This window comes from Gracilinanus agilis, chromosome 2 (genome assembly GCF_016433145.1).
Source record: "Gracilinanus agilis isolate LMUSP501 chromosome 2, AgileGrace, whole genome shotgun sequence".
Lineage (NCBI taxonomy): Eukaryota > Metazoa > Chordata > Mammalia > Didelphimorphia > Didelphidae > Gracilinanus > Gracilinanus agilis.
In genome coordinates, this window is record NC_058131.1 from 33,351,979 (window position 1) to 33,369,675 (window position 17,697).

The window sequence follows — 17,697 nt, forward strand, 5'->3', positions numbered from 1 at the left end:
TGCCTCATTGTAATATTCCATTACATTAACGAGCACATTAGTCCAGCAGGGCCTTGTCCTGTCTTTAGTGTGGTAATACCCTCCATCATTACAGATCTTGGGCTGCTTAGAACCAACTAGATAAGCCTTGGGGGGCTTTTCTCCTGAGAGAGAAATTGTGGGATTCACCCCTGATCATATAGCTCAGAAGTAGGTGTCAAAAGTGGAACTTGAAGCTAAAACTTGAAGCTTGTTTCCAGGGCAAGCACAATCTCTACTGTACTACACTGCCCCTTGGTATTACCACTCCTCAGTCGCTAGACATTTAAGTTGCTTTACTTTCTTGTAATTACATATAATGTGGCCTTGAAAGGCTCTGAACAGGTAGTCTTTTTGTTTTTGTTATTAACTGAGGACCCAGATCCAGCAGGGGCATTATGGTGTCATAGGCACCTAGGCAGTTCAGTATAGAGTGCTAGGCCCAGAGTCAAGAAGACCTGAGTTCATATCTGACCTTGGATGCTTCCTACCACCCCACTTTCCTCACATTACGTGCTGCCGTAGGGAGGTTATAAATTTTGTGTATCCCTGCCTCTCTTTCTCTTGCTCTGATTGGTTTGGTGGAGGTGGTGTGAGGTGAGTGGCAGGAGAATCTACTCATGTGGCTTTATATTTTGTTAGATAATTATCTTTTTATTCCTTTACTTCAAGTGATTATTAATAAATTTTATAAAATATAATTCTTGGTGTTGGATATTAATTTAAATCCCACAATAGGGAAACTGGTCACAAAGTGTAGCTAAGATATAAGAGAAAGAGAGTTGCAGAAACTGGAGATTTGACCAGAAGAAAGAAAGGGTCGGAAGTCCTCAGGGCAGACTTTGTTGGATAAAAGTGAGCAGCTCTGCCTTAGGTCAGGAAGCTGTTGAGGGAGACTCATCAGAGGTAATCCATGCACAATGGCTTGGTGAGTGCAGCTCCATTTCCAAGGGTCTTGGCAGTTGTGATCCCAACCCTTCTGGTTCTTAAGGGACTTCACAACATTGGAGTCTGACCCTCTCCTCACTTTGTGCCAGCCACAGTTTGGGTGGGGTTGGAGAAAAGACTGTGAATTTGGATGGATGTGACCAAGAGATATTTCCCCAGGTTTGGAGAATATTTGTGGCCATGCTCCTCCCATCCACAGGAGTTGCCAGTGCTTATCAGTGAGACAAAGGCACTGAATGGCATGCATACAGAGCTAACATCCGTACTCCTGGTACTTCTGTGACGCAAGCTCCCCAGGGTGGTCATTCCAAGACAGGAACTGCATTCTTTCCAGTTTAGTGTACCTGGCAAGAATCGAGGCTTTTGGGGACAGTCACAAGCAAATTGGATTATAAGATCTTTGGTGGGAAGAGCTGCCCCAGAACCATTAAGGACTGACCCTGAATGTTCTGGTTCTAGGCCTTGTCTAATGTCCCACCTCTCCGGAACTACTTCCTCGAGGAAGAGAACTACAAGAATATCAAACGTCCTCCTGGGGACATCATGTTCCTGTTAGTTCAGCGCTTTGGAGAGTTGATGAGGAAGCTGTGGAACCCTCGGAACTTCAAGGCCCATGTCTCTCCCCATGAGATGCTGCAGGCTGTTGTTCTCTGCAGTAAGAAGACTTTTCAGATCACCAAGCAAGGTGAGGGAAGAGTCACAGCCCCCCTCAGCCAAATTCTCACAATGTCTTAGGGGATCCTGGAGAGGAGATGAATGGAATCCTACCATGACCCTTCCAGGGCTCGGAGTAGCTGATAGTGTAGCATGAAGGGTCTCATCTGTCAGGACTTCACAAACTCTGCCTGGGTTCTGAAGAGATAGGGTAGAAGGGATGTGCTGTCCCATCACACTGTCTTCAACACAGACATCTTACACTCAATGTGTCTAAAACTGTACTCCTTATCTCCCCTTCAAGCCTTGCCCCTTCCAGATTTCCTTGTTACTGATGAGAGTAACACTGTCCTCTAAACCTGATTTAGGCTCACATCCAAGGAGTCCTCCCAACACTACTGTCTTTCCCCTCCCTCCCCCACATATTTAATTTGTTGCCAAGACCTGTCAATTTTACCTTTGCAACATCTCCCCAGGACACCCCCTTTTCTTCTCTGACATCCCCCACCTGGTGTAGGTCCTTCTCACCACTTGCCTAGATTATTGCAGCAGCTTCAGGCTGGGAGGGGATCTGCCTGCCTCAGGTCCCTCTTCATTCAGTCACAGATGTGACTCCCACGTGACCCCTATCCTCCCCCCTACTCAGTAAACTCCAGTGGCTCCTGTGGTCTCTAGGCCCAACTATAGAATGCTCTATTTGGTGCTCAAAGCACCTAGCCACCTCCTGCTCCAGCACATAGTCTCTGACCCAGTGGCCCTGGCTTTCTGGCTTGTTCCACCAACAAGACCCTCCATCTCTCAGCTCTGGGTGCCTTCTGTGTGTAGGACATTCTCCCTTCTCTGCCTGATGACCTCCCTGGCTTCCTTTGAGGTCCATTTAAAACCCCACCTCACATTAGAAGTCTCTGCTAGTCCCTTCTTCTTTCTGATGCCTTCTCTCAGGTAGTTTTCTATTTATCCTATATGTAGCTTGTTCTGTAGATATTTATTTACGTGTTGTCTTCCCCCATTAGACTGTGAGCTCCTTGAGGTCAGAATCTGTCTGCCCCTTTTGGTATCCTCCTCACTTAGCACAGTCATTGATACACAAGAAGTGCTTAATAAGTGTTTGTTGATAGCTTAGTTTTCACCTGAGGGATGCCATGCCTTTCATTAGCCTGTGCTCAAGTCCAGCAGACTACAGAGATTTCCTCTGGGCCAGAGGAGCAATCTAGCTACTGGTCTGCTGGGAAATCAGATTGCCTAATGATGGTTTCCACAGCTGCTGCACAACTAAGGATGACCTGAAGAGATTTAGAAGCTTATGCACCTCTTGTATTAGAAGCCACTCTAAGGCAGGTGCCATGATTTTGCCAGGTCAGCTCAGTGTAACCGACCCAACTTCACTAAGGATGGGTAGAAGCTGTCTTTATTGTCTCTTTGACCGGAGGGGGAGGGGGAAGCTCCTTTTGCATTGTGGAGGATGTTTAGGTGAAGTTACTAAATTATGACCCTCTTCAGTGGCCTCCCTCCCTGCCCTCCTGGGCTTGGTAGTTAGGGATCTGAAGGGCATAGTATTGCTATGATTCTTATTCTTTACAAGAGTAATGATAATAATTGTGATAGCTGACATTTATAGTAACCCTTTTAAAAATTTACAAAGCAAGGGGGCAGCTGGGTAGCTCAGTGGAGTGAGAGTCAGGCCTAGAGACAGGAGGTCCTAGGTTCAAACCCGGCCTCAGCCACTTCCCAGCTGTGTGACCCTGGGCAAGTCACTTGACCCCCATTGCCCACCCTTACCAATCTTCCACCTATGAGACAATACACCGAAGTACAAGGGTTTAAAAAAAAAATTTACAAAGCACTTTGCATGTAATCATTGAATCCTCACAACACCACCTTTGAGATTGTATTATTTACCTGACAAAAGATTAAGTGACTTGCCCTGCATCACACAGTTAAACTCTGGTTTTCCTGATTCCAGATTCAGCCCTTTGCCCACAGAGCCACTCATTTGGGTGAGAGTGGGTCAGTGTGGTAATCTTAGGGAGAGTACCAGTCTTGGAGTCAAACAGTTGAGGCTTAGATTTTGACTCTACCCCTTTCTAATGATATGACTTTGGATAAGTCACTTCCTGCTTCTATATCTAGTCCCTCATTTTAAAAACAGATCATTCTTATGCAATAGAATCATAGAATTTGAGAGTTGGAGGGATTTTAGTAGCCATTAGGCCAGTTCAAATGTGAAGGGAATCCCTACTCTAATAGACCTGGCAGACTTAGTCATCCAGTCTCTGCTGGGCTTTCCTGTTTTCCTAGAAATGTTTGTCAAACATTGTGTTCTTAGTGTAGTTACTTGAATCTTTGGGCATGTCAAACAGTGGGCCCTTGTGTGTGTTTGTTTCTGTATATTGGGTACTGAATCTGTTCAACTGATGTACCTTTCTAGTTTTATTTTGTAATATAGTTTGAGCTATGTTCCTGCTAGGATCCCTTATTTCCCACTACTTTTTCTCATTATTTCCCTTGAGTTTCTTGATCTTTATTTCTTCTGATTGATTTCAGGATTACTTTTTATAGCTGTATAATGCTTTGGTAGTTTGGTGTAGAGTTGAATAAATTAATTTAAGCATTGCTATTTTTATTATTTTTAGCTTGTCTTACTCATGAGCAGTTAGCATTTCTCTATTTAGGTCTGTCTTATTTCTGTAAACTTGTCATTAAAAAAAAGTTATGTGAGAGTCTGTTTAAAGACAAGATCAGGTCACATAATGGAGAGAGTTTTGGGTTGGGAGATAGTAGGTCTGGGTTCTAATTCAGCTCTGCCAGCTGGGGAACCTTGGACAAGTTAGATAACTGGTCCCTGTCCCTCATCTGTTGCCTTTTTAGTTAAGCGAGAAGTTTGAACTACCTGAACTCTTAAGGTTTCTTTTAACTTTAAATTTCTATGAATTGATTGGTGGGTAATTTGGGTTAACATGAGTATTATTCTCCTATGACATCCAACAATCTTGGATACATAATAATTCCTAAGTACTGGCTGATTTAAATAGGTTTTGTATATTTTGAGGGAGAAGTTGGTTGTGTTTCCTATCTGGGTTTCTCTAAGGCTTGATCTTTCCCCCTTCTTTCCTTGCAGGTGATGGAGTAGACTTTCTTTCCTGGTTCCTGAATGCCTTGCACTCAGCTCTAGGAGGGACAAAGAAGAAAAAGAAAAGTAAGTTGTAGTCTTTGTGAGAAGAGCATTCTTTTTGTTCTGCTGACTTTTGGGACTGGGAGCTTGGGCCCTTTTTTGTTGGCTGGGCTCCTGCCTTTCAGAACAGGATCCTTCTTTCTCCTCTTTGTGTCAAGTGAAGTTGAGATTGTTGTGTCTGGAGGCTGTCAAGGCTCTGGTGCTAGACCCTGCAGTTCTTTGTCTCATGTTCTAGGGTTAATCCTGGCTTTCTGACCTAGGAGGGCCATGAGGTATGGGGGAAAGAGAGCACTGGCTTAGGGCTGTGGGTAGAGAGAATGTTGGCCTGGAGGGACAGCCCCAGCATTCCAGACCTGTCTTCTGCTGTCTTGCTTTGGACAAGTCACGTCCTCTTGGCTAGATGATCTTTAAGGCCTCTTCCCCTGAAAGATTTATTATATTAAGGCTTCAAATCTTAGAGTCTTATTTTGGGGCTGGAACACAGTTTGGAGCTCCAGAAATAATGAAATAATATTGGTGAGCTGATGTATTTCACTTTGTGAAGGAGAAATAATTGGCTGGAGTAAATCCAAACTGAATCACCAGGTTGCTGTTGACTGAGATATTGACAGGTAAGAACAACCAAAAAGCTATTGTGCTGTTTTCTGACCTTCTTTTCACTTGGGGAAGTGATGCTGATATTGGTCTTAAGTTTGAGAATGTTGTTTTCTCTACCTTAGCTTTTCATGGTGATGTGATGGCAGTAAGTGGCCAAGAAAGGGGCACTTTTCACAAGTATTAATAAAAATAAATCTTCTTCACTTGGAGATCTTAGTGTGGAATGACCAGCTTTGAGATCTTGGTGTCGTTGTGGCTTTACTTTCCTCTTGGGTAGTTATTTGGATCAAATATTCTAATTATGAAGATAGCAAATTGGAAAGCACTTTCATATCTCCTTTTGTCCTCACAAGACTATGTTTAGCTGCAATTAACAGAGGAGGATTTTGAGGCCCCCAGAGGTCAAGCACCTTGTCTGAGGTCACAGAGAGAATGATATGGCAGCTCTGTTTCCGCTAGACCTTTCTACCCTTTTATCAGAGGCCTTCACTCAGCTCTGCAAGGTCTCTGGAAGTCCATGTACTGTACTAAATTTTTTTTTTAACCCTTACTTTCTCTTTTGGTAACAATTTTAAGACAGAAGGGCAAGGACTAGGCAGAAGTGTTGAGTCACTTGCCTAAGATCACCCAGCTAGGAAGTGTCTGAGGCCAGATTTGAATCCAGGTTCTTCCAGCTCCAGGCCTAGAACTCTATCCATTGTGCCACCTAGCTCCCCCTAGTGTGCTGGACTATTGAAGTGAAGCCTTTAGCTTGGGCTGGAATTGATCTGCTAACTTCTTTCTTAAAAACAAAAGCATTTTATTGATGCCTTTACAAGTCTCTTTCTAGAAAAAGATCATCCCTGTAACCTTTCAGTTTGAACCTTTCCTTGTAACAGTTAAGCAGAAACACCTGATAGAAGGATCTGTCCCTGGAGGAGAATTGGGAGGCATATTTCATTGTCTGTTCTCAGGACCATTATTGGTTTTTTAGTTACCCAAAATGTCATTACATCCTTTTTATTTCTGTAATTTTTCTTTTGAGTTCAGTGCAGAGTAGACATTTCACCTTGCATGGAAGATGTGGTTATGGGAAGTTGCTTTATGTGGAATATTTTTGTTGTTACTTTCATGTAATTCCACTCCCAGTTTTTTGTCCTAGGATGTTGGAAGACAGAGAGCTTATTCCCAACCACTTAGTTATAGCTCTCTCCTGCCTCTTTTAATCTCCATTTTGCCCTTTGTTTATGCAGCTATTGTGACGGATGTTTTCCAGGGATCCATGAGGATCTTCACTAAGAAACTGCCGCACCCAGATCTGGTAAGTGGATTCAGCCTTGCTGCCCTGCTCCATGCCTAATTATAGGAACATTTTGACTTCTCTGGCCTTTTTGACTATTGCAGCCTGTTAGGGGGATTTTGTGAGTGGTTGGAGGACTGACTGAGCTGATTGCAGGTTGCTTGGTGAGATTCCACCACTGGGGTTTTTTTTGTTTACGTATTCCAGACTGGGTTTCTATTGGATCTGGGGTAGAGTATGGTTTTTCTTACACTAGGTAAACCAACCACCCTGGACAGTTGTAGCAGTAACTCACATTTATAAAAGTACTTTCTTCCCAGGAACACTATGATGTTGATAGTTCAAGTGTCATGGGAACTGTGGCACCAGGAAAGATTTCACAAGTCATTTCTGACCGAATCAGGATGGGGTTCGTTTGGCAAGAGGATCCCAGTTTCCCAGGCCTCTCTCTCTTTTTGTCAAGGCCCTCCCAGCATGAGGGGTCTCTGTTGGGCTCCCATGTGCCATCTTACCTCTTTCCCTCTTTATGTGCTCCTCTCCTTTCTAGCCAGCAGAAGAAAAAGAGCAGTTACTACATAATGATGAGTACCAGGAGACAATGGTTGAATCTACCTTTATGTACCTGACCTTGGACCTTCCCACAGCTCCACTTTACAAGGATGAAAAGGAGCAGCTGATCATCCCCCAGGTGCCACTCTTCAACATCTTGGCCAAGTTCAATGGCATCACTGAGAAGGTAACCCTGTGTGTCTTCCTCTGTCCCTGGGGAGTAGATTGCCCTGGTGCTCTTATTGTGAAACACCTACTTCAGTTATTCATTTGAGCCCAGCTGTAGCAATATCCCAGGTGGGGCCATCTGCTGCCCACCAGATAGTGGGTTTGACTAACTATTGGTAAAGGAACTTAAATTCTCCTAGCAACATTCTGGGCTATATTATGAAAGAGATGATTTGTGAGCATTTAGAAAGGGAAGAGTTGTTTGCTGAGAGCTTTTATGGCTTCTTAACAAATCCCAAACTGACCCAATTTCCTGTTTGGATGTCACTGGTAAATCAGAAGATTTTTTTTTTAAAGCCCTTATCTTCCATCTTAGAATCCATACAGTATATTGGTTCCAAGGTAGAAAAACAGTAAGGGCTAGGCAATAGGGGTTAAGTGACTTGCCCAGGGTTACATGGCTGGGAAGTGTCTGAGGCTAAATTTGAACCCAGGACATCCCATCTCTATGTCTGGCTCTCTATCCACTGAGCCACCTAGCTATCCCCAGGACAAAATTTTAAACCAGGGAAGGGTCATAAAAGGTTTAAGCTCAGAAAGTAAAGGACTCCTAGTGAACCTGACTGTGCCCTTGACTATATTTCATCACAAGGATTCTTGCTTAGGCTTTTGGAAGACTAAATAACTCTGAGGCTCCATCCAGCTCTGCTTCTGCCTCATTCAGAAAAGGAGAGAAGCTATGAAGAGCAACTTCCCTAATAGGGAGGATGTGAAAACCTTTGTTTAAAAAAATACTTATTATAGCATCCTGGTACAGAGTGAGTGCCTCTCATTACCCCTTGGGCCACTGTTGGATGATCCTTGACCTGCCCTATTAGTCTTGTGAACAGATCCAGTAAACGAGCCCCTCCCATCCCCAGTTAGCATTTCTCTTTGGCACTCTCCCTTTCTTTATCCCTTTTTATCCTTTCTTTAACATTGGGATTTTTTCCCCACTTTACATTTAACTCAGTTTTAAAAGAAATTCTGATCTTAATAAATGCTGACCCCTAAAAATGGAGCATTTTCCCTGTACAAAGTAGAACAGAAAAGGAAGATTTCTCTGTGAATCCACGAATTTCTATTTTTGTTTATGGCCTTTTACCTATTTGTTTTGCCTTTGTTTCCTGGCCAGCCTGCTATTAGGCAAGCATTGCCAGGTTCCAGGTTACCATTTGGGGTTGTGACTATTGCCCAAGTTCAACCCAGGAGAATGATTTACAGGAATTCTAGAAGATGTTTAACTTGTTTCATCCCATAGATAACCATTGAGCCACTCTCATTAGTGTAACAGAAGGGCAAAGCTTGGTAGCTGGAGATGAAGGGACTTGTTTAAGGTCAGCCAGCTGGTTAGAATGAGAACCCAGCCTTGTTTGCTTGTTTCTGCCTTTGTGTCTTTACTGTAGCACCCTTCCTACCCCTTCCCCACCTGTCAGCAGTGTCCTCAGAACCAGACTCCACAGGAGAAGTTTTCTCCAAGCCCTGGCCCTCAAGATTCCTCCCTTTCTCCTCGTCTGTTTTTGTTCTTGCTTCTAAGGATATTTGTTTCAGCTGGATTATAGATTGGATGCAGGACTGGCATCTTTCCTTGCTTTCTTGCCCCTGCTGTCCATGGTAGATACTTAGTTATGTGGATAGGCTGGCTTCGTTCCACTGCAGAGCCCTAGCTGTGGAGATTTGGGAGGCACCTTCAGACTCATCTAGGCTACCCTTCCACCTGAAGCAGGAAGCTTCTCTGCTGGAGCATTTCCAGCGAGCTCCCTTCCGTCTTATTTACTTTGTTATGGGATACACTAATTATTAGAAAGTTCATCCTGATGTTGAATTAAAACCTGCTTCCTAGTGATTTCCACCCCCTGCTTAGGAGTTTCTCTTACTCGATGCCTTTCCCTAAAGGTCTCCCCTTGGTTTCCTCTTTTCCAGGCTCAGGTCAGCGGGTTTCATATTGATGTTGTTTTCAGACCATCCTAACCTGGTTACTTTGCTCTGGATGCACCCTGGTTTGTCAAGGTCTATCTTAAGATCTGTTCAGAACTGGATCCTCTCTTTTGACCAGAGAAATGGGGCTATTACATGGCCTAATTTGAGCTCTTCATCTCTATTAAAGCAGTTGACGACCAGCTTAGGGTTTTCAATAGTCTGAAGCCAAACTACTGGCCTCATCTTCTTATTTTTCCATATAATTAAGTTTCTCGGGGACTCAGTTTCCTCATCTGTAAAATATAGGGAGGAGGTGGTTTAGATGGTCTGTAAGGATCCTTTGTGTTCTAAATCCATGAGTCCCCTTTGTTTGCCATGTGGCTCTTGCTGATGGGGCTGCCTTTCTTTTCCAAGGGTCTTCACTTACAAGCTTAATTTTTCTCCTTCCCTCAGGAATACAAGACGTACAAGGAGAACTTTCTGAAGCGCTTCCAGCTCACCAAGCTGCCCCCATATCTTATCTTTTGTATTAAAAGATTCACCAAGAACAACTTCTTTGTGGAGAAAAATCCAACCATTGTCAACTTCCCCATCACGTGGGTAACGAATCCCTTGTGTCTTCTCTGCTCTTTCCCTTTCTCTCCCCTTCTTCAGGAAGCCTGGACACTATGGATTGTTTCTAGTTTATGTTTGGATGGTGCTTAACTTATAGTTATTCAGCCTATTTTTCAGCAAATGCCCCATTCAGATTGGAAATTTTTGTGATTTAGTGTGTAAAGACTGTCCTGGGATTTGGAATGGGTGGAGGAAGGAATATCCCAGCCTGGGATAGTTGGAACAAGAGAATAGGACTTTGGGTTTTGAATAAAGGGGCTAAAACTATGGGGCTTCCTTGGAATTGGTGGGCTGGTGGGCTTATCACAAATGTGATCTCATGTTGGATTGTCTAAAGAGTTTCTGTCTTGCTCAGTCTACGATGATGGAACTCTTTTTTTTTTTTTTTTAAACCCTTACCTTCCATCTTGGAGTCAATACTGTGTATTGGCTCCAAGGCAGAAGAGTGGCAAGGGTAGGCAATGGGTGTCAAGTGACTTGCCCAGGGTCACACAGCTGGGAAGTGTCAGATTCGAACCTAGGACCTCCCGTCTCTAGGCCTGGCTCTCCATCCACTGAGCCACCCAGCTGCCCCCGATGATGGAACTCTTAAAGCCATCTCTGGGAGGTCAGGGATTGAGCTCCTCTGTGACATAGGACTTGGCATGTAGGAAGTGCCCAGTAAATACTTATTGGTGTGGCCAGGTGGTACCATAGTACACAGAGCACTGGGCCTAGAGATGGCAGGACCTGGGTTCAAATTTGGCCTCAGATATGTCCTGTCTGTGTATCCCTGGGCAAGCCCCATTGTCCAGTCCTTGCCACTCTTCTGTTTTAGGATTAATAGGACAGAAAGTAAGCATTTAAAAAACGCTTTTTGATTGAATTTGGTAAAAGAAACCTGAGGCTCTTTGTAGCTGGTCAGTGGAACCCTGCATATGACTGCTTATTGTCACCAAGATGCATTTACTCCATGGAGCAAGTCATGATGGTCTGACTAGGGCCAGAAGAGGAGTAGGGCCCGGCAGAACCCGTTTTAGCATTACTCACTTGAATTCTTGGCATTTTATGTTCTTTTAGCATGCTGGGATGGACTGGACTGAGTGGGGGTTACCTCTTGTCTAAGGAACAGTGGGGGTCAGGAGGCCCTCATATTGGAGGTGATCATCTTTGACTGACACACAGTTTCCTGTTCCTGAATTTAGCCTAGAGCAGGGTAGGGGAAAGTTTTTTGAATTCGAGTGCTCAGAGGACAAATTCAAGCTGTCTGTGACTGTGCCTGACACCCACCCCTCCACCCCCATTACCAGAGAGAACTGAGGGAGGAAGTGCTTGCTTTGGGTGACTGGACAGAGGGGCAGGACATGCAAAAAATGCCCTCGGACACTGGGAAGAGGGGGAAGGAGCAGCTCCCCTGTGGGCCCATGTCACTGCTTTGCCAACACTGGCCTAGAACCACCAGGAACAAGCCAGTTAGCCACTAGCATGACCAAGGGGAAGCAGAGATACACATGTGCCAGGCATTTTACAAATATGATCTCATTTCACAAAGGGCCCCCTCATTCATTTAAGTAAGGAAATAGGGAGAGCCAGTTTAGTCCTCAAGAGAGAGAACCCCAATGCCCTTTCTTCTCTTTCGCCTTCCATATAGCTTTATGTAGACCTTGATCAATAAATATAGAGCCCTTTGGAAGATACAATGGCTTTTGCAACACAGTGTTGTCAAGGCTCCTAGGCTTCCTTTTTTCGGATGGACAAGTTCTTGCCTTATTGTTTCACTTTTTCCTTTTTCAGGCCTAAAAAAGTCCTCACTTCTTGCCTTTTTTTGTTGGCTCCTGCCTGCAGCTGGCTTTCCTCTAGTTCTTCTCTTTCTGTCTAATATACAAGGTATCCCTAAAGTCTTAAGCTCTTAGGCTTGAAACCACACCAACACTTTTGGGGCACCCTGGCACAGGGGAGAGCGCTTGGTGAGAATCCTAGGGCTTGGAGTCAAATGGCTGCTTATAGTTGAAGCCTTTGATGAGCTGCCAGGCTGGGCCTGAGTTCTGTCATGTGCGAAGTCAAGAGATGGGATCAGAGATCACATGCCCTAAAGCAGGGTTGAGCACCGTATGGCTCTCGAGCCATATCTGGCTCTTTTGAGGCCAGATAGGGCTCTTTCTGCAGGAGCCATAAAGTCCGTTTTTTTTCAGGCGCTGTTACAGGAGTGGCACTGTGAGCGCTGTACGGCTCTCACGAAATTACATTTTATAAAATGTGGCGTTTATGGCTCTCACAGCCAAAAAGGTTGCTGACCCCTGCCCTAGAGGGACCTGCTGCTGGACCTTGGGGTTCTGTGATCACTGAAAAGAGAGAACTGCAGAGGGGAACAAAGCTGGGGACTAAAGTGGAGCAAGTCTTCTGTTTACTTCCCAAACCCCTTTTGTTATTTGTCATTGGGTTTGTGGATGCTTCTTGGGCTCTTAAAGGGGGGATAGGGAAGAGCACATTGCTTCTACTTGCCACCAGGTGGAAAAGCCCAGAGCAAGGGCTCAAGCAAATTGCCATCACCTTCTGGGGCAGGTCTCCAATTTGGTCCCCAATGAGCTGCACTGTCAGTTGTCATTCTGCTTTGTCAGCCCCTGTTCTGCTTGGTTTGCCCATTGACGAAATTTAAGAGTGGCTGGTACCTGAGCAATATTACCTTTTAGCAACTGAATATTTTTGGAGAATTTAAGAATTTTCTTTTAAGGAAAAAAAAAAAAGCCCTTACCTTCCATCTTGGAATCAATATAAAAATCAGTGTCAAGTTTGAAGATCAGTAAGGGATAGGCCGCTGGGGTTAATGACTTGCTCAGGGTCACACATCTAGGAAGTGTCTGAGCCAGATTTGAACCCAGTATCCACCTCTCTATCCTCTGAGCCATCTAGCTGCCTCTAATATTACCACTTTTCTTAAATAGTCAACTTTTTACTTACTAAAGGTGGAACAAATAATTCCTCTATTTCTTTTTTCAAAAAAATTTTAAGATTTTTATTTTTAAAAAATTTTACATCACTATCACTCTCTTTTCAGACTTTAGAAATAGCTCATCTTTTTCTTTTTTAAAAAAGTCTTAAATTCTTATTAATATCTTATTTTTCCAGCACTTTCTTTTCTGCCTATATCCTTCCCCCTTCCCAGGTAGCCAAGAAAAATGTTCATCCATCAGCTGAGGCTGACAATCTAAGTAATGTTTAACTGACTCTTAGTAATCACAAGTATAGAATAAATTAAGATCAGCATAAATGAAGCGGATTTTTTACTTTTCCAACAGCAGTCTAGACCTAATTCATACTTCCTCTTGTCTCTCTTTTTAAGAAGCTCGCCAGTGTTCCCTTAGATGCTTGTCAAAACTTTGCCAGCTTCAGCATATTTATGGCTTGAACCTTCTGACTAAAGTCTGCTCTGTTCAAGCTTCACAGCTTTGCCCTGAAAGAGGTTATTGCTTCAGTTTTTCTTTTAACCAGTTAGTAATTGTTTTTCAACACAGCTTGCTCTCTTACCCAATGTGAAGATGAGGCCAGTGTCCTTCCTCTCCTCTCAAACCAAATGAACTATAAAACATTAGAGCGGTATTTTTCCATTTTTTCTCTCACTTCCTCACTGGTCCACAAGAACTCTGGAGCCCTTAGGTGTCACTCTAAAGAACTGGATTACAAGATATTTGCCTTGGGCTTGTTCAGGCATGTCTTAGCAGCTGTTCTTAAGACTTAGGTTACTTCTTAAGTCAACTTCTTTAGCAGCTGACAGGCCATTTGCCTGCTGGTATCCAGAATGATGCAAAAATCCCTTGACTTTTATTTACTTAATCATCTTTTTCTTTTAAATTTTAAAAAATTGACTTTTTTTACAGTGTCCAGATTTCTTAGCATATTCCTTCTCTTGACAGAAAACCATCCCTTATAAAAAGGAAATTTAAAAAATATATTAATAAAATATAATTTAAAAATATATATTAAAAATATACTCCCCAAAGTTCAACAAAATAACCCATCAGCCAAGTCCATTGTCCTATTTAGTGGGTAGAGGCACATTCTCCAGCCTTTTTATTGGAACCAGAGGTGGACCCTATTTGGATTGTTTTCTTTGTAGTTCTTCTATATTAATGTCATTGGAGACATTGTCCTGGTCTGGCTTACTTCATTCTGCAACAATTCGTCTAAGTCTTCCCATGCTTCTCTTTATCTCTTGTCCCCTGCATTCATGTAATACAACTTGTTTAGCCACTATGTTCCACTTACTGGGTATCTGCTTTGTGTCTGGTTCTTTCCTTTGACAAAGAGGACTGCTGTCACTGTTGGCTGCATAAGAGACTTCCCTTTTCATCAATGACCTCATTTGAGACAGAGGTGGCTAGCAGTGAGATCTTGGGTTAAAGACGATTGACATTTTAGCCCCTTTTTATAATTTCCAAAATGGTTGACTCACTTTGTAGTTCCTTCAGTGGTGGATCAGTCTGCCTAACTTTCTCCCATATCTCCAGCATTAAGAACTTCCTAGCTTTTGTCATCATTGCCAACATGCAGCATGGAGGGTGAAATATCAAGAGACTTACAATTTAGTACCTCACTCCCTCTGACCCCGCCATATCCAAGCTGCCGCTAAGTCATTTCCATTCTACCTTCCCAACATCTCTCCTATATACCCCCTTCTCTCCTCTGCCACTACCCTGGTATGGGCTCCATCACCTCATGCCTGGACTGTTAGAATAGCTGCTTCTAAGTCTGCTAGCCTCAGACCTCTACTCTGTCCATCTTCCACTCATCGATCAAATTGATTTTCTTAAAGTTCAGATGTGACTGTGTCACCCCTCTTATTCAGTACACTCCAGTGGCTCCCCGTCACTTCCAGGGCTAAACAGAAAATCCTCTCTTTGGCATTCCTGCCTTTTCCTTATACCTTTGTTGTTCACTTGTTTCAGTCATGACTGACTCTTTGTGACCGAATTGGGGTGTTTCTTGGCAAAGATACTGGAATGGCTTGCCATTTCCTTCTCTTGTTCATTTTGAAGATTAGGAAACTGAAGCAAATAGGGTTAAGCAACTTGCTCAGGGTCACACAGCTAAGTAAATAGCCCAGGCCAGATTTGAACTCATGAAGATGAGTCTTCCTGACCCAGGCCCATCCACTGTGTCACCCAGCTTCCTTTCTCATACCTTATTCCCCTCCAGGTACCCAGCCATTCCTTGCATCAGAGGATTCCATTTCACTGGCTGTCCCTACGCCTGGCATTCTCTCTTCTCTGTCCCGTGGCTTCCCCGGCTTCCATCCAGTCTCCTAATGTCAGGGCCTTTTCTGTGCTGATTATCTTGTCTGTCTTGCTTTTTCCCCAGTTGTTGAGTCCTTGTCTCCTTGAGGGCAGGGGCTGCCTTCTGCCCTTTCTTTGTATCCTTAAGGCTTATTAGCACAGGATTTGGCATGTGATTGAGGCTTGAGAAATGTTTCTTTTTTCTTTTTTGAAAACTAGAAATCTAAACAGTTTTATTCTATTTCAACTTAATCCAAACACATTTTAGCCATATACCTGTCAGGTGTGGAGGACATGAAGGAAATAGTGCTTGCCCTCATTGAACTTACTTTTGAGAAATGTTTCTTGACTTGTTTTTTTGTAATCATTTTTATTTTGTCTGGTTAAGAAGTTTTCCCCTAACTGGGAGCTGTGAAAGTGCTTGGTCCAGTTCTTTCCTAATTTTTTTTAGAATTTGCCTTTGACATTTAGGTCATGGGTTTTTTCTGCTCTTATTGTAGCAAATGGTGCCCAGATGGTCCCAGTGTGGGAGCCAATGGTAGGGTGCTAGAGCCGCCTTGAGGGCCCCCCCAGAGAAGGCTGCCCTCTCGGTCCACAGGGGTCCCCTTGGCTGTGTTTTCTTAATGCTCTCTGCTCTGACCTCTGCCTAATCTCCGTTTATTGCTGTTTCTGGCCTCAGAAATGTGGACCTGAGGGAATATCTCTCTGAGGAAGTACAGGCCGTACACAAGGACACCACCTACGACCTTATCGCCAACATTGTGCATGATGGGAAGCCCACCGAGGGCTCTTACCGGATCCATGTGCTTCACCATGTGAGTGTGGGACCACCCTTGGGAGAGTCCACCAGAGAGAGCTGCTCATCCTTTGGGCTGTGTTGGGGTAGGGCCTCATCAGCTGAAGGGATGGAGACAGCCCTGCCAGTGTGGTCAGTGGCTCTCCTGTCTGGGTGATCCTCTCTGCTTCTCAGACTTTACTCTCATGGGAGATGGCAGGGCCGAGTCAGGGTCCCTGAGGCCTGTGCTCTCCTATAAGCTCTACTTTTAGTAGCCAAGGGCTTAAACTCTCTGGTCCTGGGTTCTTGAGCCGAAAGGCGAAGTGATTGAATTAATGATCACCAAGGACCTTCCTTGGCCCAGAATGCCATGATTTTGGGTCTCCATAGGCCTAGTGCGGGTTGTTTGATCTTAGCCAGTGTGAGTAATTCTTGTTGTTAACATCTCTTAGGAGCCAGAGCAGTTAAAATCTTTCTTCAGTAAAAACAGACGTGGCTTCTGACTTATTTTCAAATGCCCACCACGGTCTCAATTTGATTGCTTTTGATGCTCTCTTCCCTAAGAAGAGCTTCCTGTTTTGGGTCAGGCAGGAGGGGAATAAGTAAAAACCAGTGGCCCTTCTTGGACTTTTTTTTTTTTGGACCCTTGCCTTCAGTCTTGGAATCAGTACTGTGTACTGGTTCCAAGGCTTTAGAAAAGCAGGAATGGCTGAGGAATAGGGACCAAGTGACTTGTCCAGGGTCACCCAGCTGGGAGTTATCTGAGGCTAGATTTGAACCCAGGACCTCCTGTCTCTAGGTATAGGGGCAAAAAAGGGGTTTTTATGAGTTCAATATATTAAAAGATGGTCTCCAGAGGATTGAACTATTATCAATCCTCAATTAAGAATAATCTCAAGTCAAAATTGATCTTTATGGAAGTTTATTTACATTTGAGAAGAGAGAGAAGAAGTAAGGAAATAAGAATCTATCCCAGTAATTAATCCAGGTAGATCTTAACTCTCAGCCAAGAGTTAAAGGGCCTGAGGCCTGGAGGTGAATGGAGTAAACTTCATTCACAGAGTCTATAAAAGGAAGTTTCTTAATAGAAGTTCAGGAAGATTCAGTCTTTAAACTCACCATATGGAACAGTCTCAGTCACAAACCAACAAAGCTCCCTCAGGTTGCCTTCACCAAACCAGAAGCCGCCTCACTCACTCAACTCCCTCTTTTAAAGGGGTCCTGTATGCGTCACTTCCAGTGCCATCCCCTAGCCTGTGTGTCCAGTCACAATAGATGATTCTCATAGACCTCCCAGGGGGCGGTCAGTCAATTCTGATTCGTCACTCACTCCAGCACACATGGGTTAGGACCTCCCAAGATTGGAGGTGCTCTCACCTTTGGTGATTAAATCTAAAGACGGGCAGTGTAGACTTCATCTAATTATCACATTGGCTTGGCTCCCTATCCACTGAGCCTCCTAGTTTTCCTCTTTTCTTCTTTGACCTTTATTCTCTGTTCTTTGTGGGTTTTTGTCTGCTCTCAACCTTTCCTTCCACACCTTAGTGATTAGTTACACAGGTTGACATCAGGCATCCTCCCAAGTGAGTTTGGCTGTCCTGGGTTCATGCAGAGATGTATTTGACAATTCAGAAGTAGCAGGATCAGAAATTTTCAATGAGAAAAAGAGGGAAAGGGAGCTTCTGCCACTCTGTAGGCTTGCCCCAAGTTGGCT

The 17,697-nt window shown here is 43.9% G+C and overlaps 1 protein-coding gene across 3 annotated transcripts in view; it reads left to right on the forward strand.

Annotated features, from left to right (window-relative positions):
• The window catches only part of USP39 (ubiquitin specific peptidase 39), a 35,456-nt gene that overhangs the window by 12,899 nt on the left and 4,860 nt on the right, over positions 1-17,697 (forward strand). For 2 of the 3 annotated variants that reach the window (XM_044663054.1, XM_044663056.1), the window contains 6 exons: positions 1,426-1,651; positions 4,739-4,816; positions 6,622-6,689; positions 7,216-7,404; positions 9,798-9,940; positions 15,888-16,023. In XM_044663054.1, coding sequence (XP_044518989.1) covers positions 1,426-1,651; positions 4,739-4,816; positions 6,622-6,689; positions 7,216-7,404; positions 9,798-9,940; positions 15,888-16,023 — 840 coding nt within the window. Of the gene's footprint in view, positions 1-1,425; positions 1,652-4,738; positions 4,817-6,621; positions 6,690-7,215; positions 7,405-9,797; positions 9,945-15,887; positions 16,024-17,697 lie in introns of those variants that run through there. The other variant, XM_044663057.1, reaches the window with a different exon arrangement.